The 25,702-nt window shown below is 45.3% G+C and overlaps 1 protein-coding gene across 1 annotated transcript in view; it reads right to left on the reverse strand.

The window, feature by feature from the left end:
* Positions 1 to 521: 521 nt before the first annotated feature.
* The window catches only part of LOC142563267 (uncharacterized), a 32,456-nt gene continuing 7,275 nt past the window's right edge, over positions 522 to 25,702 (reverse strand). The window contains exons 2-5 of the mRNA XM_075673820.1: positions 19,649 to 19,680; positions 13,085 to 13,152; positions 2,370 to 2,465; positions 522 to 616 (exon numbers count right to left, since the gene is read on the reverse strand). Coding sequence (XP_075529935.1) covers positions 522 to 616; positions 2,370 to 2,465; positions 13,085 to 13,152; positions 19,649 to 19,680 — 291 coding nt within the window. The remainder of the gene's footprint in view (positions 617 to 2,369; positions 2,466 to 13,084; positions 13,153 to 19,648; positions 19,681 to 25,702) is intronic.

The following is a 25,702-nucleotide window of genomic DNA, read 5'->3' on the forward strand; positions in this document are numbered from 1 at the left end:
GTTGGACATCGTGGCGAGAGCACGTAGACAATAGATGCTCGATGGTTTCGTCGCAACCACAGGAGTCGCACGTCGGGCCCTCGGCCATTCCCAAACGATAGGAGTATTCGTTCGTTAACGCCCCTCCCAGCCACAAACGGCACAGCAAAGTTGTTTCTCAGAGCCGCGAACCCAAGCATAGAGCCGGTGATGGTGTTGCGCCAGCGTTCGTCGTGTTCACTATAATTACTCCTGGGAACGAAAAGAATCCTTCTTGGGGACTTAAGAGCTCAGCACGATAAGCGGGTCGTAGTATGTCTTGAGGCGCTGCACTTTAACAATATAGCTGCCTTGCCAAGAGACCAAGGCAGCCTGGCGGATCTTTCAATGATGAAAACTAACCGAGTACATGATGGTATGTGCTGACATCGATTGGGTACCTACATGCAAGGACGAAAGATAGCAGCAGCCTAGACGATGGCTAAGCATTTTTTCTCCGTCACACTGTAGTTGGTCTCCGCTTATCTGAGTACCCCACTTGCTTATGCAACAACGTATTCGGCGAATACAGGCTTGCATTGCGCAAGGACAGTTTCTAGGCAGACGTCGCTACCATCCGTGTGCACTTCCGGAGGAGCTGTTGGGTCGTAATGCCGCAAAACTCAAGGGTAAGTAAAGGCGGCGCAGTTTGTGAAAGCTTCCTCGCACTCCGATAACAATGAGGAGGCAGGGCCATTATTTCCGAGCAGCTTCTTCAGGGGTGATATGTTTGCAGTAAAATTTCGAGTGAACCGTCTGAAGTAAGACAAGGGTGGGAGGCTACAGCATACGCCTTTTATTGACATTGGTTTAGAGAATTAGAGAAACAAGCGGATTACTACAGCCTAGCGTAATGTTAACAGTAGCAAACGGTAGCACAAACTCTTTTCGTGTAAGGAACAGACCATATGAAGAACAGTGCTACTGTGTCGGAGAGGCTGCTGCAACACACGCGCAGACGCGCCGAGGCGTTTGTAGAAATGTTCATGTCCTACTTCACGAGCACTTTGCAAGAAATGGGGGAGTGTCGTCTAATGTAAAATTTACCACCGGCGATAGTTCAACTTCAGCAGGCGCGCAGAATGAAGGCGTTATGGCACGAAAGAAAATCCCAACCGATCATAACGTAATGAGAGCACGAAGAAATAACAGTAGACTCAATGGTATACAAGACATCCTCAATGAGCACACGCACCGTACACGGTGCGACAGGTGAACATGCGGAGCGTTTGCTGTGCTGAGTCACAACCCCCGAAAGTGGCATCGAAACTTTCCGAAATGAGCGACAGGGTTTCGCATTCTTAACAGAGTCAGTGCCTCCAGTGTCGACGAGAGCGAAGGCACGAACGACTTCAACACAAACTTCTATGACATTTGATGGACGACGGTGAGTACTGTTGTAGTTCGACGGCGCGCAGTCCTAGCCTCGTGGACTGCGAAAATGACTCTTCTTTGTTTTGAGCCAAAGGACGAGAACGCATCGGCAACGGTGAACAGCGACGCGAAGAAAGTGGATGGCGTGTAACGGGCATCGGTCGAACAGCTCACGTGACCGATGATGAGCCGTAAGAACTGCAAAATGGCCTTAGCACGCCTCTATCACGGGATTTCACGGCTGATGCGGCTCCAGTAGACTGAGCGCGCCGACAATGCGGGCGATACGGCCTGTGTAGCCGCAAGCAAACCATTTCGGCCGATCGTTGGACGTACGCCACAAGTTGGCGATGGCATACAGTTCAAATGACAGCATGCGGTGCACGAGGCATCTGCTGAAACAACATGACGGAAACTCCTGCTTCTGGCCAAGGTACCACCCCGCCGTAACTCAAGGGTGGAGCTCCAGCTGAGGTGAATGGTCGGGGAATGGCGATAACTTCTGCATAATTGCGGGGGATATACATATACATATACATATATATATATATATATATATATATATATATATATATATATATATATATATATATATATATATATATATATATATATATATAGTGGCATGTGGTAGGCTAATTCCATTTTTTGGCAGCGCTCTGCCACTCCTGCTGACATCTGCTTGGCGACTTCTTGATCACAACGTCATTGTGTTGCTACAAAGTGAGACAACCAGATCAGTGTGACTGCTTCATTTCGACAAAAGTAACTAGTTTGTAATTTATCAAAGATGAGCCATAATAAAAAGAAAACGCCTTTTAGATTGAGCTCTAAATGCGAGATATTGCTAATCAAAGGTTATTTGTGGATATAGGCATTGCTTTCTTCTTTCTTCTTCTCTTTAGAATAAAAAATGTAAACAAACAATATTCACATTCAAAGAATGCAGAATCCTTCATCAAGAAAAGCACACTTACCACGTAAATGTTGAGGACTGCGCAGTACAACACAATGTTCTGAAGCTTGTAAGATTTCGTATGCTCCTTGAACCTTAGCTGTAAATTCATTAACGGCTGAAAACAATATGTTCGTGTTTCAGCAAATTTTTGTCAATCCACAAACTATCAGTAGCCTTAGTGTATCATATGTATAAAATATTTAAAATTTGTAACCTTGTTTGAAATACACGACAGAGGTTATCACATTATAAATGTTTTATTGTCCACATATCAGAAATGATCAACTTGTGTACTGCGCATTTACAAATATTGAAGCGTAAATACAGTGCAGTTTACTCAAGCGTGACAAAAATTATCATTTGTGAATCCACGATGACAGACAAGAATCGGTCTGAAATAATTCACAGTCTCAGTGAAGCGAAGTAACTATATGTTTCGAGTGAATAATGGCGATAAATGATGTGTTCTGTGCTTAGTAATAGTGACATTCCATAAAGCTAAATAGTGAAGTGTCAGATATTTCTTTTTCATTTCTTTGCGACACACACCCATCTACTTCTGCGGGCGTTCAAAGTAAAACTGTTTTCATTCTCTCATTTAGCCATTATATTTAGTTGCCAGACATCATCATCATCAGCAGCAGCAGCACCATCATCAGCCTACCGTTCGTCCACTGCAGGACGAAGGCCTCTCCCTGCAATTTCTGATTATCCCTATCCTGCGTCAACCAATTCCAACTAGCGCCCGCGACTTTCCTAATTTCATCGCTTCACCTAGTCTTCTGCCATCCTCGACTGCATTTCCCTTCTCTTGGTACAGATTCAGTAACCCAAGTAGTCCAACGGGTATCAAACTTGCGCATTACATCACCTGCCCAGCTCCATTTTTTCTCTTAATGCGCATTACAATATCAGCCATACCCATCTCCTCTCCGATACAAACCGCTCTCTTTCTGTCTTTTAACATTATGCCTAGCGTTCTTCGTTCCATCCCTCTATGCGCGGTTCTTAACCCATTAGGGACCGGTTTCTTTTATTTCTTGCTATTTTGAAATAAATCTAATATATTACCTTCCCTTTCCACTAATAATTCACATGCAAAAAATTATTACTATGGCCTAATTAGTTTTTGAAATATATCCCGTGACCATATGGTCACACTGGGCCCTTACACTGCAGAAAAACACGCGAAGTGAAAAACGTTTATTTCAAGCCATCAAACATCACAAAAACATACACAACGAATAGTCGAGCACTTATTTAGTGTGATATGGTTTAAATCATGGAATACACATGCCGACGTCATACATTGTGCATTGTGTGGGCACCGCGCTGTTGCAATTATCTCATGCACACCTCCACCTCCTTCCATTAGGAATTGGTGCAACAAAGTGAGGCACTTGGTTATACTGTGTACCAGTCAGGACACCACCATTCTTTGGGATTCTGCATTGACCAGGTCCTCTAGGCTTACTGTCCTACCACATCAGGTAGCTTTGGGCAATTTGCCTGGGAAATTCCACCTGCGTGACGTTGTACCCTGTGCCACGTATTAGCGCCCAATGTTTCTGATGGATACATTACAAAGTCAAGTGAAAATCGGCCACCACCATTTTTTTGCTACGGATTGCAATCCTGTAGTCATCTACATTTGCATTGATCTGGTCCGTACCTCCCATAAAAGTTGTACTGAGCAGCAATGTTCAGACGGGCCACCTTGATTCGCTTCTTCTGAACCCGAGAGTACATGTCGGCAGATGACATTGGCTCTACGCCATGGATGGTGCTTACGATCGTTGCTACAGAGTTGTCCATCCAGCGGACAACAACTATCTCATTGTCGCTCAGCACGAGCTCTTTGTGCCCGCATAGTTGGCGCTTGAGGAATTCTGGTTGAGTGATAGGGAACTCTTTGGGAACACGGTTCTGCTTCACTGTGCCCGTGTCTTCGTAGCCCTGTGCCTTGAGATGCTTGAGTAGCTGCATGCTTGTGAATAAATTATCAAAACAGAAAAAGAAAGGAATATGGTACGTCTCTGCTGCGAGTTTATCGACCATTTGAAGAAGTGGCGTCACTGTTTTTCCGAAATGCTTTTCATATTTTTCATATGTTCCGGGATCCCCTTCTTGCCTTGATACACTTTGAAGTTTGGACGGTATCCCTTGCTGGCATTTAGGCATCATACTTTATACCCAAAGCGGATGGGCTTTCTGCGTGTAAATTGTTTACAGCCATGACGACCATAATACTCAATCATACTTTCGTCATAGCTGATGTGACGCACAGGTTGAAAGTGCTCCAGAAACCTTGCTTTCAATAGTGCCATCAATGGACGCAACTTCGCCAACTTGTCAGTAAGTGTTAGTCTTGTATTTGGCGCAGTACAGGAAACGCGTTATCTGCACGAAGCGATTTCTTCGCATGCCATTGTAGGCCATCGTGTTGCGCATATCCGTGCCGCTGTCCCAATAGCACTTTTTTTCCGGCAAGGGGTTATAGCCGGACAAAACGAGCACTCCAAGAAAACTTATCCTAATTCTTCTTTGGTAACCTCCGGATCGGACATATTAAAAAATAACGCATACTTTCTTTTTTGTTCGACTAGCAGCTCCCCGACGGCGTCGTCAAAAAAGGGTTCGAACAACTCTACAGGTGAAAAGTCCCTGCAAGCAGCAAAGTTTGGGTCAGGAAATATGCCAAGGCTCTTCTGGAGATCATCATTCATCCACTTAGAAGCAGTGGATAATTTCGAAGGAATGGCCGCATCTACTACAGCAGAAGAAACATCTGATGTTCCGTCACATTGCCCGCCGGGGTCGTCATTCTCCGAGTCGCATCCACCAATGCAGCGTCCGTCAGAGAAAACCATTTTAGCGCCGATTTATATCTGCCGCCCACTTAGATTGTCAATTACCCCGCCTTAGTCTTCATCGGCCGAGTCTTCATCTCAATAGGTGCTAGCCTCTGGTGGCTCGATATATATCACCGACACGTCGTCATCTTCCTCTTGGAGTATCATCGCTATTTCTTCCAACATCAACCTATTGAGACGATAAAATAAGAACTAACCACTGCGGCAACTCGCCAGCAGCAGTGCAAGAGATCAAAATTCAGTTAAAAAAAAATTAACAGTTAGGTAGCCTAAAGGCCCAGCGTGACCATATGGCAACGCGCAAGATAACACGCACGTTCATGGATAAATCAAGCAGTAATCTTTCACAAATGCTCATCGAAGGTCACATAGTCAAAGAGCAATACGGAGGTAAGGATACCCGACTATTGCTTAAACAAATAGTGAAGAAAACAACCCACTTGCCCCTTGGAGTGATGCATGGCGACACTACTCGCAGAGCAACACTTATTCTCGCCTTTGCGAGGGGCTCCCACTAAATGATTGACAGCTGCTGCCACTTGGTATCCATTAAGGGAACTCTAATCTTTCAAAGGGTATGTCAAAGGCGATTTTCTTGCCGTTTTGTTATTCTGAAGTAATTGAAATCCACTGTGCAGACTAACGTGACCATATGGTCATGCTGGTCTTTAATGGGTTAAAATGTTTTCGAGCTTCTTTGTGAGTCTCGAGGTCTGTGTGCCATATGTCAGTACCGGTAAACTGTACTCCTTGTACAATGATAATGATAAGCTTCCAATGATGAGCTAATAATGTCTGCCATATGCGATCCAACATACATTTATTCTTCTATTAATTTTCTTCTCGTGATCAGGGTTCCCTATGACTAGTTGGCCAAGGTAAACGTACTCCTTCACAGCCTCTAGAGGCTCACTGGCGATCCTGAACTCTTGTTCCCATGGCCAGCTATTCATCATTATCTTTGTCTTCAGTATATTAATCGCCCACCCCACTCTTAGAGTCTCGCTGTTAAGGTCCTGAATCATTTGTTGTAACTCGTCTGCAGTGTTGCTGAAGAGAACAGTGTCAGCAACAAACCAAACTTTGCTCAGATATTCGCTGTCAATCCTTACTCCTAAGCCTTCCCAGTTAAATAGCTTGAATACTTCTTCCAAACGGCTGTGGTGTTCGGCTGTTGAGCATGAGGTAGCACGATCGAATCCCGGCCACGGCTGCCGCATTTCAATTGGGGCGAAATGCGAAAGGACCCGTGTACTTAGGTTTAGGCGCACGTTTAAAAACCCCAGGTGGTCGAAATTTCCCGTGTTCTCCACTACGGCATGCCTCATAATCTGAATGTCGTTTTGGCATGTAAAACCCCCATCTTAACTTCTTCCAAACAAACAGTGAATAACATAGGAGAGATGGTGTCTCCGCTGACTGACCCCTTTATTTATAGGTATCTTACTACTTTTCTTGTGTAGAAATAAGGTAGCTGTGGAATCTCTGTAGATATTTTCCAATGTATTTACATAGGAGTCTGTATTGCTTGATTGTGTAATGCCTGTATCACTGCTGGCATCTCAACTGAATCAAGTGCCTTTTGCAATCTATGAAAGCCATATAGAGAGGCTTATTGTAGTTTGCGGATTTCTCGATAACCTGATTAATGACATGGATGTGATCCATTGTAGGGTATCTCTTCCTGACACCAGCCGGTTCCCTTGGTTGACTAAAGTCCAGTGTTGCCTTTATTCTACTGGAGATTATTTTTGTGAATATTTTATATGATACTGGGTGTAAGCGAACGTCAGCACTGCCTCCGCGGCGCTCCATCGCACCCCCCCCCTCTGCCTAGACTGCGGCGTGGTGGAAAGCCTGCAGCACCTGCTCTGGAAGTTCCTGGCTACCGCCGCAGCGCGAAACCCCCTCGTCGACATGTACCGTCAGTACAACCTCCCTCACTCGGCGGTGGAACACATTCTGCACCCTTCGGGCTGAACTTTTCCTCTCAGAGAGCTACTCTACGCCCTGCTAACCTTCGCCGATCATGCCGGTCTTTGAGCTTGTCCCGTGACAGGCCTAGGTATACTCTGTTGTCGCTGCTACTGCCACCCCAGCTTTCGCTATTTTCCTGCTTGTGCTGTGCGGTTGATGTGTCCTCTGTTGTGAGACAGTTACCGCACTGCACTTAGCCCCGCCTTTCACCCTCCAATCAAGCATCTCTCTCTATCTCCTCCATATATGGCGCCCAAGGGTGAACCGCGATTGTCAGTTTCCGTTGTGCCCGGTCGCCAAATGCGCAATCGCTACCGGAGAGCTCGGCTGCCCCCTCCCTCGACGGTCGTTCGCGCAAAGGAAGACGGCTCGTTTCATCTCCGGTTTCTACCTGCGCGTGCGCTAGAGTGAGTTGCAATGGTGGGCTTTCCTCGCGTGCTTATACTCGGACAACCACCATAGGAGTTTTACAGTCTTCGTTACAATATGTTACAGGCTTTGTTCGTTATAAACCGTTTGTGAATGTTAATTTGGTGCTCCTTGAAAACTTACATTTTTCTAGGATGGTTTTGGTGCACCTTCATCGTTTTTGCAAGAACCGTGCACCCATCGTTTACCCGTAAATTATTTTTTGTCTTGTATTATCTGCGCCTGCCTTCGGGCGCCCCGACAGGGTCGAGAAATTAAGGATGGAAAGCACTCAGGAGACCATGCTGCTAAGCTCCGCTCCCGAAGACCAACTTTTGGCGATCCATCAGGCCGAGGATGGCGCCAGAGCCCAAGGACTTCTGGTCACCATCTAGTTGGGGTTGGCCACCCCAGCAATCTGCCGGCTACCTAAATACATTTCTAGCTCTCTCTTTCTTTCTCTCGCTCTCTCTCTCTCTCTGTTGTACTAGTTCACAGGTCAACGTTGTTTTTTTCCCGAAATGTGTTGCATCTAAGCAGTGCCTCTTCTGGTAACCCAAATTCTTGGGTAATCAATGAGATCTACACGCCTGCTCATGCTCTTCTGTAAGTTGTTTATTTCGTTGGCCCTTAACTTGAGTGATTTTCTTTTTTCAATGCGATAACTTTTTAGTCTTGCTTTTCTTATCTTCTGCCTCATGCCGTCTACTTCTTTCTTGTAATCCCGGACTGAAGTAGGAAAGGCATTGTTCTTATTTTGCGTGATTCTTTCGCTCTGTTTAATTGGCTTATCACCTTTATTTGTGTAGTTTGCTCTTGCCACTTCCTGTCTTGGATAGCTTTATTCCCAAAGTTTAAGTTTCTGTTTTCAATTCTTGCCTAGCCTATTTTTGCTTTGAAATCTATCATAATCTGCTGCGTAGTCATTCCTAAGCAGTTTCTGAGAGTATCGCGTATTCCACACATGAATGCTTATTTCGGAATGACCACGGTACCTGTCCTTGACATTTATTAACTGTTACAAAAAGAAGGAGGGCACGTTACGGCATCAAGCTCCGCCATGGCGCCAAACTGGCGGATCCCTGTGCTGAACCTACCAGTGTGAAGAGGGTGGCATTACATCGATCAGTCAAGATAATTTAAAATATTTTTCGCATTGAAGAGCGGTACGAACCCACGGACATAAACCCCATGACCCAAGTTGACGTGAGAATGGTTCCTTGAAAAGCGGCATATACCCTGTTGCACATAACAGTGACACAAATTGGTTTGAAAATCTTTCGATAGAGTCAAAGATACCACAAACTGCGTGGCAGAGAAACGAAATGGCAAATGTAGGGAAGTTAACCAAGGTCGTGTCCAGTTGTCTACCCTGCACCTGGGGACTGCGAAACCGGTAAAATGGATCAGAAGGTCAGAGAAGAAAATTATAAATAGTAAATCACAAACTGGGTAAAGTTGCAAAGGGGGCTAATAGCATTGGAAATAAATGCCAAAACAAGACATAGAGCCTTAAAATTTTAGCCTAAAACCCCTCCATCCCATTTTTTCAATTGGTGACTCTTCTATTTTCCCGTTCACACACATACCCAGTGTAATGTACTTCGTGACCTAAGTTGTCTATTCGAGTATATTTCTATGTTTCTACTGAAGGCGAATGGAAAGAGCCGTCGCTGAGAAAAGACGACTAAAAGAGCGCTGCCACACTGCATGCGAGCTGTCCACCAATTTGCTGAGAGCCTTGCATCTCACTGGAAACATATCTTGTACATAGTCAGAAGCCGCGCTTTCATTACGATAAATTTTGGTGGAGGCGCGCGTCGTTTCCTATACCAGCACGGAGCCCCGCAGCGACCGCTCTATTGCAGTAGCGACCACGTCTTCCTGTGAAGGAAGATCGGCTTCGCCAACCACAGCTCCCGTGGCAACATCCAACATAACTGTGCCTCCCCACTCGTGATCCTGGCGTTTTCTGCGGCCAAGCTCACATTGGCATTGACGACTGGGTCAATCTTTATGAACGCGTCCGCGCAAAGTACAGGTGGGACCCGCAACTTGCATTCTCCAATGTTCTCTTCTATTTCGGTGGCGCACCACGTATATGGTTCAAGACGCACAAAGCTGGGACGCTTTCAAGCAGCAGATCCGCGACCTTTTCGGCAACATTTCTGGTGGCAAGCTTGCTGCGAAAAAGGAGCTCACACGTCTACAGAGTCGTACGCCGCTTCCATTCAGGATGTCTTGCCTTATTTCCGCAAGGTTGGCACTCACATATCTGAGTCGGATAAAGTTGCGCACGTGTTGAAAGGCATTACACACGTCGTGTTCGACCTGCTTGTTTACGCAAACAAGCCCATTGTCGATACCATCATTAAATAATGCCGGCGGTGGTATGAACAAGCAGAAAGCTGCCGAATAACGCAACAGTTCTACCGAGTTCCAAACACGGCTGCCACTTCATCATGTGATGCTCCCTGCCAGCCACCTACCTGTGATAACTTCACGCGCATTCTCCGTCACTACATTGAAGCTGCCTGTCCCGCATCCATTCAGCCACCCCTTTTCTACTGCAAACCTACGACCCATAGCTACCATCAGTATCCATATTTCATGTTGTAGTAAGACAAGGGTTTGTGAATCTCGGCCTCCCATCCGTCCGCACAGTAACTTGTCCGGATCCACTGCCATGCGCCAGAACTTCTGTTCGTCGTACCTACACCAATCTTTAGTCCTTTTCGGACCCTTCACAATGGAGAATGCCTCACGTTCAACCCATCTATTGTCACTGTCACCGCATCGACCATATTTCTCGCTATTGACGTTGCATTGGAGCTTCTCTTTCCAGTCCATCTTCCCTGCCTACCAGCGCTGTAACAGTTACCAGAGTTCATCCGCTTTTACTTACTACTCTTCGGCATCCCGTAAGCCTGTGACCAGTGTCGCCTCTTTCCCTCTCAGCCGCTACTCCAGAATCCCAGCGCCTCAAAGCCGTCAATCCGGTGCTCCTCAGCTTCGCCGCTCTTCCTCCCCGACATTTTGAGAAGGCTCGCAGCCGAAAAACTAGACAGTATAATTTGTGCAGGTGTAGCTGCAGTATCACCGTCATCCGCAAGCCCTCTACTGACGCTGCCCACAGAAAATAAACTTCGTGACGTCTAAACCAACGGTGTTACTGTCATCGCTCTTATCAAAACCAAATAAAGAATATCTTAACATCGTATACGACGCCCATCGTACGTGTTGCCGATAGTGGTACTGTTGACGTAGTAGGAATGTGCACTGCCCGAGTAGGAATTGCCGACCGTCAGACATTCGTACTTCTCACCGGCCATGCTCGTTGCACCTAGGATTTCATAATGAGCCTCGACTTCCTTTCGCCACACTCTGCTCATTGATTGTTCAACTAATATACACTGCCTCCGCCTTCCTTTTTTATGGTATCCCATTAAGCACATATGAGACGTCTATGCCCCACCGAATTTGTTCGTCTACTGCCTCAAGCCGATGTCATGGACCCCTCGCATCGTTGATGACGACTATATTATCACTCCGATAGCTGACATGCAGCTTACACAAATGGTACTGTGCCAGACACCGTCATCATGGCTGCGGGCAACTGTGTCTTCCTTCCGCTCCTAAATTTTGGGCTGACCCCGCAAATGCTTTCCCAACAGGTAACGCTTGGCGCGCTCAGCACCATCGAAGATGCTGCCGCAGAAGTTATTGATGCAGCCCATTCTCCTGATCACAATGTAGGTGGTACACAGTAAGCGGCGTCCAGCGACGCAATTTTTCAGAACATGATTGGATCAGACCTTTTTGCATGAGGAGGCTGACGCGCCCTACCACGCTCTGGCGTCTCATATGGACATTTTTGATATCTATGGTTACTGCTTAGCTCAGACTTCGATTGCCACTCATGTAATACTCAACGGTGACTCTATGTCAATTCACCATGGGCATAACAGTGTGTCCGCGAAGCCATTCAAAAGGACGTGTAGAAGACGCTTGCTAAGGACATCATCGAGTAATGATCTAGTTCATGGGCTTGCTGCGTCGTATTAGCGAAAAATAAATACGGTATTTGTTGGCTCTGCATCGACTATCGCGACCTCCACAAGATCACTGCCTCCACGGTGGCACTCATTTTTCGTCTCTGGATTTTCGATCTAGCTACTGGCAAATTGCTCCAGACGATGTAGTTCCTAAAGAAGTTCGTCATTACTGGCGATCTTTACCAATTCAAGGTCATGTCGTTAAGCCTGTCCAATGCTTCAGCAATTTTCGAAATGATAATGCGCACCCTGCTTCAAGGATTCAAAAGGTTCACTCGCTTATGTTACTTGGACGGTGTGATTGTGTTTACCGCCCCTTTCGCAGCACGCCTTGAGCGTCTATGGAAAATTCTGGATATTTTCTAATTAAATGGACTGCAGCTAAGTTTCTGAAAGTGCCGCTTCGCTCTTCGGCAAATTACAGTGTTTGGCCATCTTGACGCTTGCGGTCTCCCATCGGACCTGGAGACAATTTGTGCCGTCATGAAATTACCCGTTTCCCGTTCTGCCCATGATTTCCGCAGTTTTGTGTCGAGTGGTACGGCTCGTCGTCAAGTATCATGTGGCACGTACACAGTGACCCAAGTTGTCCGCTTAGCAAGGCGGTAGTGACAAAGTCAATTGTAGAGGCAAACAAAACTCGTTTATACTGTTTTCATGTGAAATATTTTTCGCAAGGAAGTTCACCTTCGCGCGAAGTTGCTTTTTGGAGCACTAATAAATTTTTTCTGCCTTATTTGTTATAATAAAAAGCGGGAAATGGACAAAGACAGTGTTATGAAAACGTAAACTATGAAATGCACTAAAAGAAAACGTGCTATATAGTGGTAGAAAATGTCAAATTTAATCTACGGACCCTAAAAACTTACATTTTATCTGATGAAGCGGTACTAACCGCATTTTTATTTGTATAGAACGAATAATTTTTACGAGAATTGTATTATTGCCCAACGTTGGGTAGAAATGCCAGTGAAATCCTGCATTCCCTTCAATTGTACCACGGAGGAAACCTAAAATGGGTACGCTCACATCATAGGCCAGCCTTGAAGTGATAATAATCCCGACTTTTTATTCATGCAAGTAACGTGCCATAAATGTAGCCTCGGTGGCTTCTATGGATAGTGTAAAAAAATGTCCATGACATGCAAAAATATAGGAATACTGCAATCAAACTTGTTTTTCTTTTTTAATAACAGTTTTTGAACAGCATGACGATATGTCCGGTCTTAAATATTATTTGTATGCTTCATTCACTGCTAGACAGAAAGAGGCAAGCATTCAAGTCATAACTAAAGCTGATTGATTCAGGTTCAAAACACCGCAATACGGCAGTCATTGAGGCGCGTTCATCACTATGCAACTTAGACATGACATAGTCATTAGTTTTCCGAAACCGCAAGAAATATGATAGGAAATCTTACCAGTAGCGTCAACTTTCAATATTGGCTTTCTGTCTATTGTGCTGAAGGTCAGTACAACATCAGCTTGACTGAAAGAAAAGGAAATTCATGCTATTGTATTACTGAACGGTGAACTGCAAAATTACATTAAACGCCATAAGTGGTGGCATATCCACAAACAAGCGTGCAGACAGCGAGAAGTTAGTTATGGACACTAACATGTGCGGGTACTCATGCAGTTTCTTTATGGAACAGGCGCACTGGTATTAAAGTTTAACATAGCACGCATGCATGCAACATAGCATGCAGAGAGAAAGCTTCTAAATTTGAAGTTGCATCTTAAATTCACGTGAACATTACGCTCATGTCTGCGGCTCACATCCGCAGAACTTCAACGTTTCCTGTGCTACGTCGGGATCGTCGTGCTTCGTGGCTCTAAAGAAATACATTCTCTGAAATTGGGACACTGCACGTGATCAAACATGTATTATTGCGCTTTGAAGTTTTCCCTAGCATACAACCAGCCATTATAAGAGGTAGGTACTTGCTTTTCCAGCCATTAAATACAGATATTGTTGGCCCACAGCTTGTTAGTATATGCTTTGCCTGCTCTTCTTCAATGAGTGAAATTTACATAGCCGTGTATCACAATACGACACCACGAATAGAGTTAATGCAAAGGCTTAGCATGTATTAACATTTTTTGGGCATGCAACTTAGAAGTAAGCCCATGGGGAGAAATACTTTGGGCGATCGGCAAGCCCGTTCAAAAGAGTGTTTCTGCACTCTCAAAAGAAGCAAGTGCATGGTGTGAACGAATGGTAATATACAAGTGTGTCCTCCTGTGCGCCCAGTGCCTGCCAATATATTTGTGGTACGTGGCGAGAAGAGGTAGCAACAGTGGCCACAGTGTATTTAGGGTTGCCAGCCATGGTGCAGCGGGCTCTCGGGAGCGGCCGGTACCGCGCCCGCTCAGGTCAAACACGCTAGTTCGCGTTATATTCACGTGAGCCCTCTTCTTCTTCACGGTCCCTCAAGGCGATAGTCGCAACCCCCGTCCTAGTGCGAAGCTCGATTGAAACATGTGAACAAAGTACGCGTCTCTGCGTATCTGTTTCTTTCTACATCCTCGTTCAGTCGCGCTTATACACTCTATCACGGATTCCAACCAACTAGCGCGCCAACGTGTTTTAACAAACAACAGAGGCTGCAAGAAGTGCAGGTAAAGTTCATGATGCGTGGAAGGGCAGAAATAGCTCTCTGGCGGTCGTGGCTGAGAGCGTCTCGACAAAGGGTGCATTGCTGTGTACGTTAAGGACGTCATCTTACGTTATTGACGTCTGCGCGTTCAGTGCGGTGCAACCCGGCAAGCACAGTTGAGGCGTACTCGCCCGTTGTTGGCGCGTGCCAAGCGTTCAGGCCGTTGAGGGGAACACCGTTTAAGACGGTGTCGTCGAACGGCGTGCCATAGTAGCGGTGGCTGAGAATTGCGAGTGGTCGCGAGTGTGCCTTGTTGTCGTTGCTGACTTATGCTGCGTCAAAATTTCAGGTGCGGTACGAGGGTGGCGTATTATGACGACGAGCAAGACCTCGGACTCGAGATGGAGTGTTCCGTCCGGCCGCTGCTCGTTTGTTTCGTAATTGTCAGGGATTTCGTCACGGGGTACGGAAAGTAGATGCTGTAGTCTTTGGTAGTGTGGGGTTCACGCAATCCGAGTGAGCTGTATCAGACAGCACCGGCAGTGCAGGTTGTGAGCGAGGACGAGGAACAGTGATGCTGTAGTGCGAAACCACGACCTGCTGCAGGTTCTTGCAGATGCCCGGGCCTGCTAGAAGTCGTAGCTCTGAAAGACGACCGTCTGGCTACTCACAACTTGCGTGGAGACAGTGCAAGTGTTGGTAACTCAAGTAGTTGATGTAGAAGTGATTCTCGAGATGAAACCCAGATGGCAGAGCTGCTCCTGCAAAACTTCTGTAGGCCATGAATCCGCGAAAGCTGCGAGTACAGAAAATCGAAAGGCTCGCCTCCTGGTGGTTGCGGCGAAATCTCGAATACCGGTAGCAATAGGGTTGCGGTTGTCGCAGAAGGCATCCCGAAAGTTGTGCTTGCGGTGTCGCCGTGCTTGTGGGAAAGCCTCCTGAATCGGTGACGCGTAAGGTGCCCCCGAACATAGAGCGGATACCTTGCGGAAACGATCAAGGAAGGAGAGCGGCGGGTCCTAGCGCAGCCGAAAGCGCTTCTGTTTGGCCCATTGATTCCCTTGCAAATAGTCGTCGCACCACTGCTTTTTAAACGGGGAGGAAGCTTATAGACCAAGTAGAGGTTCGTTGTTGCTGCCGACGCATGCCGGCGATCGGCACAAGTGAACGCAGGCGATGTGGGACGACAAGACGACGACTGACGCGTCTTTTGCAATGACGAGAGCTGTTGTGAGTGGGCGCTCGAAGTGGCATAGCGGGCACGGGCGACTTCCCCCAAGACGTCGTAGAATTCGGGGCCGGGAGGTGGAGCCTACAACCGCGGGACGTCTGCCGGACCACATGGGGCCACACCATTCTCACCTTTGTAGAGGCGGTGTGCTGACGCTGGAAGGCTGGGTTCTGTAATCCAGGTCAACGATTTGTCGGACGCCGTGCGAAGAGGTAGCCTCCATTGTTTAGGAGAGCCAGCCGTTGTGCAGCGGGATCTCGGGAGTGGCCGACACCGCTGCCGCTCAGGTATAACGCGCTAGTGTGTTCTATTCTCGCACCACATGCACGGGAGCCCTTTTCTTCTTCTCCTCCCTTGAAGGCGATAGTCGCACCGCTACACGGCGAGTTCTGGGCAGCCTGCTTTCTAAATCGATCCATGTAGAGCGATGTCTGTTTTGCCTAGCTGAGCATGTGCGGCATTGTCGCTATGTACATTGCAGATGTCGTTTTTCTTTCCTTGGCACCTATTTTATCAATTTAATCCAGCCCTGATTGTTCTTGTATAATCTAAGTGAAATTTCTATTAATATTATCAACGTTACTTAAAATATAGGTATTTCATATATGCCTTATGGGCAAACCGACAGAGACTCAATACTCAAACCGTCGTTCATTCGGAACTGCCTAATCTCAGAAACAAAGATGCCTGCTTCATCCGGCCGAACGCGCCCGCCAGCTCCATCGGAAGAAGCTCGTCCTGTTCTTTCTTAATATTTTATTGACGAGTGTTTCCTATAGACAACATAGCGGAATTCTTTTTTCTTTGCGAGTTTCAGTATTGAGTATGTAGCTTCTGGCTGAATGTCATCGGCTGACGCTGAATGGTGGGTTGGTTGGTTAGTTTGGGTTTAATGGCACAAAGGCAACTAAGGCCATGCTGGGCCAGTCACAAGACAAAAAGACGCTGATTGCTTGGCAGCACGCGTCATTTGTTGGTTTGGAACACAAACACGAGATGAAGAAGAAAAACTTTGGCATGTAACTCGCTTTCATTTGAAAGCACTGTCAGAGGAGACAGACCAATGTCAGATCTCCGGCTGCAGTGTCATGAAGCTCCAGATGACTTGAGGTGAAGCCCACTGTCAGTTTGCCGCTTGGGATTTCCCCTTATTGGTGAAAACAATTCCGCAAGATATGTTTTTCTTTTTCTTAACTAGGCTTATGCTGGATCTGTTTTGCACTTTTAGATAGAAAATAAACATTTTTTACTGGTAATTGCATATTTCGTCCTTAAAGGATTAAGAAAGAACGCAGAAAATTCAACATATGCCCGACCATGAACGGCTATCACGCTTTTTGTTCGAGTGGGAAAAGGTTTTGAATAGCCTTTGTTGGGACACGGCCGCCTCGTTGTTTGGTCTTGCAAGCGCAGCTGTGTTCATCTTCTCTTGGGGAGACCTCAGTTGGTTTTGCAAGTTTCCGCATCAGACAGGATATTTTTGAATAATTACCAGCCTGACATATCTTTCTTTACCTTTGTTGCTGCCCCATTTTTCAGATATGTATGCTGACCAGAACTACAGCATGGTAATTTTTCCCCAAAAGTTTCGCTTAGACGCATCTTGTACTGTAGTTTCCGGTAGGAAACTGCACACGTTGATCGTCTCATGCATCGACGCTCTCGTGCTTGTCGTCGTAAGTCTTCGACCAAATAGTAGATAGGCTGTAATTAGCGCGCATGGTTCACCGGCTTTCGACTCGATGAAGCTAAAAGCCCTGGAATTCACGAGGGTGTCCATTTCTGTCAGCACGCACCACTATGACTTTTAGGCTATTAGTAGTATCTTACGAAGCTGTATCTTTACGCTTGTATCCACCCCACGATGCAGCGTTAAGAAAAATTAACTGTTATTTCATGCCTTCACCGCTCATCTACGGAGGTGGTAGCTGCATGCAGAGCATTTGAGGACGCTTTTGCAGATATTTGATGTTTTCTTGAACGTCCTCCCGTTCTTAGAACAGATCTTGGAAAGGCTTCGACCCAATAAAAGCTTGGAGGGGATAGAGAGAACCACGAAGAGCATAAGGATATAAGCAACGAAAGTATAAAGAACGCAACGAGAGTTAAAAGAAAATTGACAGTGCCACATGCATTCATTTATAAGTCTTCTATTCTGAGGTGCATGCACTTGTGCAGAAGAGAAAGAAAACGCTTTCTTGGCTGGCATTGGTAAAGGCGAGGGCTCCAAGCTGTCTCTTTCCGATCATTTTATAAATAGACAACATTATGTATTCTCATAGAAATTTACATGGTTGGAAAGATGGAGCTTCGCTCTATTTTTCTACATAGTCACGATGATTTTTGACGGATTTTTGCCGACGGTGCTCCAATTTCGGTATGCCAATGTCGTAGAACTCCGCCGCTAACTCATTGAGGAAGCGTTTCACCTTTTCTTTGACTTCATCGTTGCTGCGGAAGTGTTGGCCGCTCAAATGTTCCTTTAACTTGGGAACAAGTGATAATTACGAGGCTTGAGGTCTGGACTGTGGAGTGGGTAGGCATGACAGTCCAGCCAAAGTTTGTGCAAAGTTCCCGGGCTTGACGGGAGACGTTAGGTCGGGCGTTGTCGTGAAGCAGCGTTGCACCGGCTGCCAGGCGTCCTCGCCAGTGGTTTTGGATAGCTCGTTTGAGTTTTTTTAGTGTTGCACAATAACTGTGTGAGTCGATTGTTGTCCCACGTTCCATGAAATTGATCTAGCAGTATACCCTTACAATCCCAAAAAACATTGGCCATGACTTTGCCAGCAGAAGAAGTTTGCTTGAACTTCTTTGCGATAGGTGACTCTGGATGACGCCACTGTTTGTATTTTCATTTCGTTTCGGGAGTGAAATCAAACGCACGTTTCCTCTCCCGTAGCAATAGAGTCCAATAATCCTTCCTTATCTTCTTGACACTTTTGAAGAAACTGGTGAGCACAGTCAAGGCGTTTGTTCTTGTGGTGTGGTGTCAATAGCCGTGGTACCCATCGAGCACAACACTTGTGATATCCCATTTTTTCATTTAAAACTCTTTCCACTGTACCGTAAGAATTCCCAGGATTCTGAGCAACGAGTTCACGCATGTAGACACTCCTGTTTTGAAGCACTTCGCGTTGGAGCATCTCGATAATTGCCTCCGAAACTAACGGTCTTCCACTCCGTTCTTCTTCGTTGACTTCCTTCAGACCGACACTAACTCCCTGCACCACTTTCAGATTTGTTGAACGGACATACACTGTCACCATACACCTCCGTCAACTGACGATAAATATCCACGGGTGAAGTCCTTTTGGCTTGCAAAAAGCGAATTACGGAACGAATCTCGCACTTGGCGGGATCAACAATGGGAACCTCCATATCGGACGGGTGCTGAGCTAAGAATGGCGGCGCAGGTAAGCGCGGCCGGGGGGAACCGAAAGTGGGGGAACAGCCACGCGCAGCAGTGTTGCCGCATTTCTCCTCGCACCTTCCCGTGCGGCTGGAGCTCTTTGGGAAACTTATTTCTGGATCAACACTCGTATTTGGTTTCTAATAGGCAATAACGTTAAGACTCAGAACTGTGGCAGCATAGGCCTCAGCAAACTTTAGTATAGTGTAGGACATTTTTTATTAAAGGGAACAAATGGTTGTTGCATAATAGCTTGGCGGAAGTTTTTGCTTTAGGCGTGGGTAACGATAGCAAGTAATTGATTGAGCAAATTGACTACTGTGTGTTGCAGTAAAAATGTTGACTACTGTGTGTTGGAGTGGACGGCGGCAGAATATAAGGTGGGGTGATTGGAATAGGAAAATAAAACGCACACAAATGTTTTTGCATACCGAAGACAGAGTAATAGAAGCTCACGCCGAAAAATGATTCCGTCTTGCACTAGGAAGAACGGCGACTGCTGATTGGTATTAGATTTATGCCAGGCTAAATGTATCAGGCTGCCTCCAGATTTCTCCAGCTTTACTAACGAATTCTACCGGCATGTAAATAAGTGGATTGCAAGTATAGGATGGTTGATAGAAAGTGGCGACGACATGTTGTGACAACCGTGTTCGTTATATATCTGTGACAAAAAGCAGAAACAAATGGAGTGACACTAATATTTCAAAAGTACAAGAGCCTCCCTCTTTAAGAGGCTACATACTTTTTCTTCCTCCGGGCCTCATCGCTGTCCGGCTGTAAAAAAGCAGGGATATGTCATCAATCAGATAGTGTAAGGAACCAAAGCTTACCAGCTTTACCAACTCTCTTACAGGCTTGATAACACTCGTAAAAATATGATACATAGGCGCTGTAAGTTTTAATAAGGTTAGCATTCTCAGGATACTATAAGCACTGTGCTATCGGGTTTATTTATTTTTTGTGCATTTATTTGTTCTCCCACCGACTTGCCTCGCTAAGTGATCTATAGTCTAATGACTAGAGCATGGGCCTGCTCTGTTGAAGGAACCGTGTTTGAAACGAAGCGCTGGATCGAATTGGCTCACTGAGTCTGTGGCACTGGGTTTGTGTCTTAGAGTATGTGGTGCATTTAAATGAAACTTCTTGCTGCCAACCTGGGTAACTGATTGTGTCCCGCTCATTGAAAACACTTGTCGCGCCAACTTGATACCGTCTCACGCATATTGAGGCAATCTTGACTGAATCTATGCTAAGAGACGCGCCAAGGGTTGTCTTCGTGGCAATGTGCTGCAGCGTGGCGCAGAGTGTCGCAGTGTGTCGAGAGGGGTGCGTGAGAGAGAAACCCGACTTTACACACGTCTCATACCTCACGCACTTTGGTGGTGGATATATACGGTATGCCGCTATATTACAGAAACGCAACATGCAGAAGCGTCGACGTTTATTGAGGTACTGCCGAGAGTTTTACACAATGCTCATAAAGAACTAATAGAAGTTACTCTGCTAAAAGCGAAAATTTACTGTAGTTTATAGGAAACAGAGGCGCCTTTCCACTTTGTTTTTTTTCTAGCAGAGTCAGAAATCGTAGAGTGGGGATAAAATGTTTGTTCTCATTTCTGGGCGATAACCGCGTTGCAATTGAAATGTCGACTGTGTAACGTTTTGCTTCTGGAGGTGAATATGAACATGAGTCATTGTATTAGATCGCCTTTGTGAAAGCATAATTATTCTGAACTGGTAACCGACAAAGGTGCAGTGATAAGATTGCTGAAACTGCACGTGTGTCGGATGCACGAGTTCCCTACTAGTTGCACCCGGGTATGGTACAGCTAGGTACTCAATGTCTGGTAATTCTCTATGACTGAACTGATTCACCGTAGTTCAATTACGCGACATGTTTTCTTTAGGCGCATGCCGCGGAAATTCTTCGTGTCACGCGTCAACTATCAAATCGTCACTCAAAACACATGCTTAGGCGCAGCTGTTCCCGTTGGTACCGTGATTTACTCTGTAAGGAACGACGACGAACACCAACACCAAGCGGCAAAAAAGCTCTGATTTAGTACATTTATTTCTTCATATCTCTCGTACCACAGCTTCACATAAAGTCTGGCCTAGTGGCCAAGAATAGGCACACACCTAAATGCACATTCCTAGTACCGAAGCGGTCGTTTAGGGATTAATATTACTTGCGTCAGGTAAGCATAATAATTAAGGCGGATCGGTTAACAATACGTACATGCGCAAGGCGCATAGCTAGTGCCTTAGTTGCCTGTTTGCGTACATATGCGCTGGCACGCACGCAGTGACTACTAAGATGTCCACTAGGCTACACATAAGCCTGCAGTGAGCAGCTTTTTTTCTATTCGGGTACCTAGGCAATGAACCAAATTATCAACTCGGCAAGACAGGAATGAGCATGTACACAGGGGCAATGATTTTACCGGTACAAACATATGCTGCAGAAACGTGGAGGTCAATAAAGAAGCTTGAGAATAGGGTAAGGATAGCGCAACGAGAGATGGAAAGAAATATGCTAGGCGTAACTTGAAGATACATAAATACAACCACCTGTATTAAAAATCAAACGACTGTAGCCAATATTCTAGTTGACATTAGGGAAAACACGAGTAGCATAGGCTGCGATATTCAGAGTGCACATAACTCGTGGTTTTTATAGTGACAGAATAGGCGCGAACGGCAGGGAAGCTAGTAGAAGACGGCAGCGAATTAGTGTTGTGGTGAGAGTAGAAATTTTGCAGGCATAACTTATACTAAGCCAGTGCCAGACACGGGTAATTCAAGATTTCTGAAAGATGCCTTCGTCCTACTGTGGCCATAAATATAGGCTGATGGTGATTATCCCCAAATATGTCTGGAGAGGAAATGTTTACCAATGCCAAACAGCAGCAAACAGGCAAAGAAAGCTGCGTTTTAAATAATGCGGAATGTATGCCGGTAAGCGAAGTATATTTACAGGACAGACTGTACAAGCCTCTAAGTTTTGCCAACGAGAAAGAAAGTCATGCAAACGGCGACGTTGAATACCTCTGCACTGACCTTTCGGGTAAGATGGGCGCAGAATACATGCCGTGGCATGAAAATTTGCACGTTTGTTAGTGCCGGGTGATGAGCAAAAATGACAGTTAGGAAAAGAGCACTTGCAGAAAACGAGCTTGACTTTTTTCGCATGAGCCTTGTTCAGTAAACAGGCAAGCCCGTACAGCAAACTTCGAAACCATCTGCATCAAAAATATTTTATTTTCAACAGAATATTCGATGTGGTTGCCCGTATACTGACTTGCGCAACTTCAACATTGTGGTACAAATTTCTTTCAAGGCAATCTAAAAGCTAAATGGCTGCCTACCAGCTGCCTTCAAACTGCTCATATGGTTCTTGGTTAAAACCATCTCTTAAGTGTATTCTTGCAATGAATGAGCTTCGCTAAAAGCATTTGATGAAATAGCATTGATATATATAGTTACTGTAAGCCAGATAACTTATAAAACATATCGCACTAGGAATGAACCGACACACTACGAATTGACCGACCGAATTGACCGCGCATGATTATGTGAGGATAAAACTTCGCATAGTTTCTTGCAGGGTGGAAACCTTTCGACAGGAGAACACGTAAAATTGGAATGTCTGGTAGTTGGAATAATTTGCTGTTCCCCAAAGACACTGAGAGCTCCTAAAATGGTATTTCTCGTCATATTGAAAGGTTCGAGTTTAATGAAACTACTGAACGCTCAGGTGTCGTTCTGTGTCATTTAATTATAAATTCCGGCCTATTACGTGCGGAAACCATGATTTAATTATGAGGCACTCCGTAATGAGGACCATGGAATATTTTGCCATCTGTGGTTATCTAACGTACATGCAATCTGTGGTGCACGAACGGTTTCGCATTACTCGCCTGTCAAAATGCGAACGCCGCGCTCGGGATTGAACCCGCAACTGCATGCACAGCACATAATTATATCCGTTTAACTACGGCGGGAGGTGGCGGCCTCCCTTGAAAGGGCTGTAAGTACGCGAATGGGCGAATTCGGATATGTTCTCATCGAAGCGCAGGCAAGAACCATGTGCTTTCATTGGTTTAGCCCGCTCATATTGTCCTAAGTCCCAACCACAAGGAACCGACTGTCTGCGGATTTGCGGCGTCGGCGCCGGCAGGCGGCACGCAGCGCCGACGCTCAATGAGGTTTATTGACGTGTCTCGACGACAAGACACTCTAGGCTTCGACGTGTTTCATGCATTGCGCAATGTCGTCTGATCGTCACTTCTCAAAGGCTCGGAATTTAGCCGACCAGTTTTGCAAGGTTTTGCACTAACAGAACGCTCATTTTTACTTCATAAAATAAACTGTCTATAACTTTAGCACAGTATACAGTATTTTGGTTCTCCTCCGTGCTTAAACATGCAGAAGCAGTGACATGGCATCACCAGCAGCAGCCGTGTTCGCTAGTGTTTGATGCTGTGAGCATCGTACTTGCATGTTTTAATTTGATGCTTTTTCCCTATATAAAAATTAAGCTTGCACACGATGCATATGGTCAGTGAACTATTGTAAGCTCTAATGAGGTAATCTTAGCTGGCTAATGCACAGCAATATTTGAAGAAAATGAAAGAAAACAATGCCTAGCATAACATGAACAGCTAGCCAGCACCGGTCAGTAACTGAAAGCAGAGATTATAATGTCACTAAGCTTCTCAGCGATTTCAGTGATCTCACGTTGTGTGGAAACGTTGATGTAGTGAGTGGGTTTGTGGGTCTTTCTTACTTAGTAGCTGCTTGAACATGCACAAAACCTTCAAATGAAGTGAAGGCTCATACGGCGCAAGACAGTGCATCCCAAAAAAGTGAGGAAATGTTTATTGTCTTTTTTTCTTCATAACAAAGCAACGGATAGTTATTTGGGGTCGGTTCTTTAGATGCATCTTCGCAAGAAGGCAAGAATACACAGTATGAGCCCGGCGTGAAGCAAACAACAAATTACTGCACACGCCATTACACACTAACTAAAATAACCGCGCATGCCGTTACACACCCAACAACACAGCTCTAAACGACATTTCAGTTCGGCTTTTAGTAATTCGTTGTGACAGTAATTGAATTAACTGATAGTGTACGGAAAAATATGACCCATCAAAGACATTTCTTCTACAAATGATTTCCCTTATTTTCCATTCATGATACCGTCTTTCAGATGTAAAATTTGGGGGCAAAGGGTTTGTTTCTCTGTCTATTTTAACCACGCCATCATAAATTCTTAAAACCATCGCTAAATCCATGTTTTTTTTTTCTTTGCCGCTTAATAGTTCCCACCCCAGCCCATACTTAGGTGTAGTAACACTACAAGTAAAGTTATAAATATTAGAAACAAGTGAGCTGCGTGGTTTTGTACGAGCTCAAGCATATTGTAAAGGATGTTAGTTTGCGTGTCCCAGACCGCACAGGCGTACTCTAATAGTTTTCTAATTTTGGATGCTGTTGTCCTTGCAGTTCCGTTTGACAAGATTCAGCATTTTGCAAGCTCTCCCTGTTACATATTTAACGAGCTTATTCCAAGTTAGGTCCGATGAAAAATAAACCTAATACATTCATGCTCACGCACTTACTCGTGATAGCAGTACAGTATTTAATGTATAGTCATACACGTATGGATTGCGTTTATCTGCGAAGAAGATGAATCGATACTCTCTGGTGACTAATGCACAATCTGTTCTAGATAAAGCTGCAAGATTGGTGCGCTCTATTATCTAGTCACTGTTCGAGTAGCCGAATAAATGCTCACTCCATGAGCACTGTGAAAGAGAGCACAGAAATTTACAGTCAAGAGGCCACAGTTCTTAGGCTATATACCATACGTAAAATGTTCAACAACAAAACATTCATTGTGGCAAATCGAGTGTGCATTCACATACACTATTCACATCCTCACATCAAAAATATCATTTCTCGCCACCCTGCCTTACTAAGCATTGTAGACTTTTTTGCAGCGTTTTGTGAGTATATAACCCGCAAACACAGCAAAATATCCCGGTAATTCAAAGCCGTGGTAATTCAGTACCTTGAAAATAACTTTTTATGGGGCTTAAATAATATAATCATCCTGCATATGGGTCACCTTAGTATCAACTGATTTTTTTACTAGTTGTTCACTGTGACGTTTGAACTGTACGGTGCCACCAGGCACTTCTGTATTCCTGCAGGCACGCTAGAACAGCTTGGCTATGCGCGAACATCCCTTTCCCTCACCCTGAAATGAAAGCGGTACACATTTGATGCCGAAATATGCTTATATGCATAACTTCCTTACGTTCAAAGAAGCCTTTGAAATGTAACGGTTGAAGCCCTGCTTTGCTGGAGCGACCTTTTACTTTTAGAGTGCAAGACGACGTCATTCCAGCGATAGAAAGGACACAACACCAGCACTTGTGTTGTGAGCAGGCACGCATGGATTTCTCGTTTGGAAATCAGAAGGACCAGTGCAAAAAATTTATAATGTGTCAGACATACATACGGTTACTGATAGAATGCTTTGCACGCTGATACTGATGTTTTGTGCAACTTGAGTAGCACCTTCATAATGGTCTACTACATACAATATCCGTCTTGCATCTCTCCTTTCATATCCTACCCTCCGACACAAAACACAAAAACCCCGACTAGAATGTTTCTTTACGTCACTATTGAAAAGGCAATCAGATATCGCGATCACACGTCTCACTTTTTCACACATGAAGGCACTTATTCCATGCATTGCCAGTGGTATATCTCCTAACGT

The sequence above is a fragment of the Dermacentor variabilis genome, chromosome 11 (genome assembly GCF_050947875.1).
Source record: "Dermacentor variabilis isolate Ectoservices chromosome 11, ASM5094787v1, whole genome shotgun sequence".
Classification (NCBI taxonomy): domain Eukaryota; kingdom Metazoa; phylum Arthropoda; class Arachnida; order Ixodida; family Ixodidae; genus Dermacentor; species Dermacentor variabilis.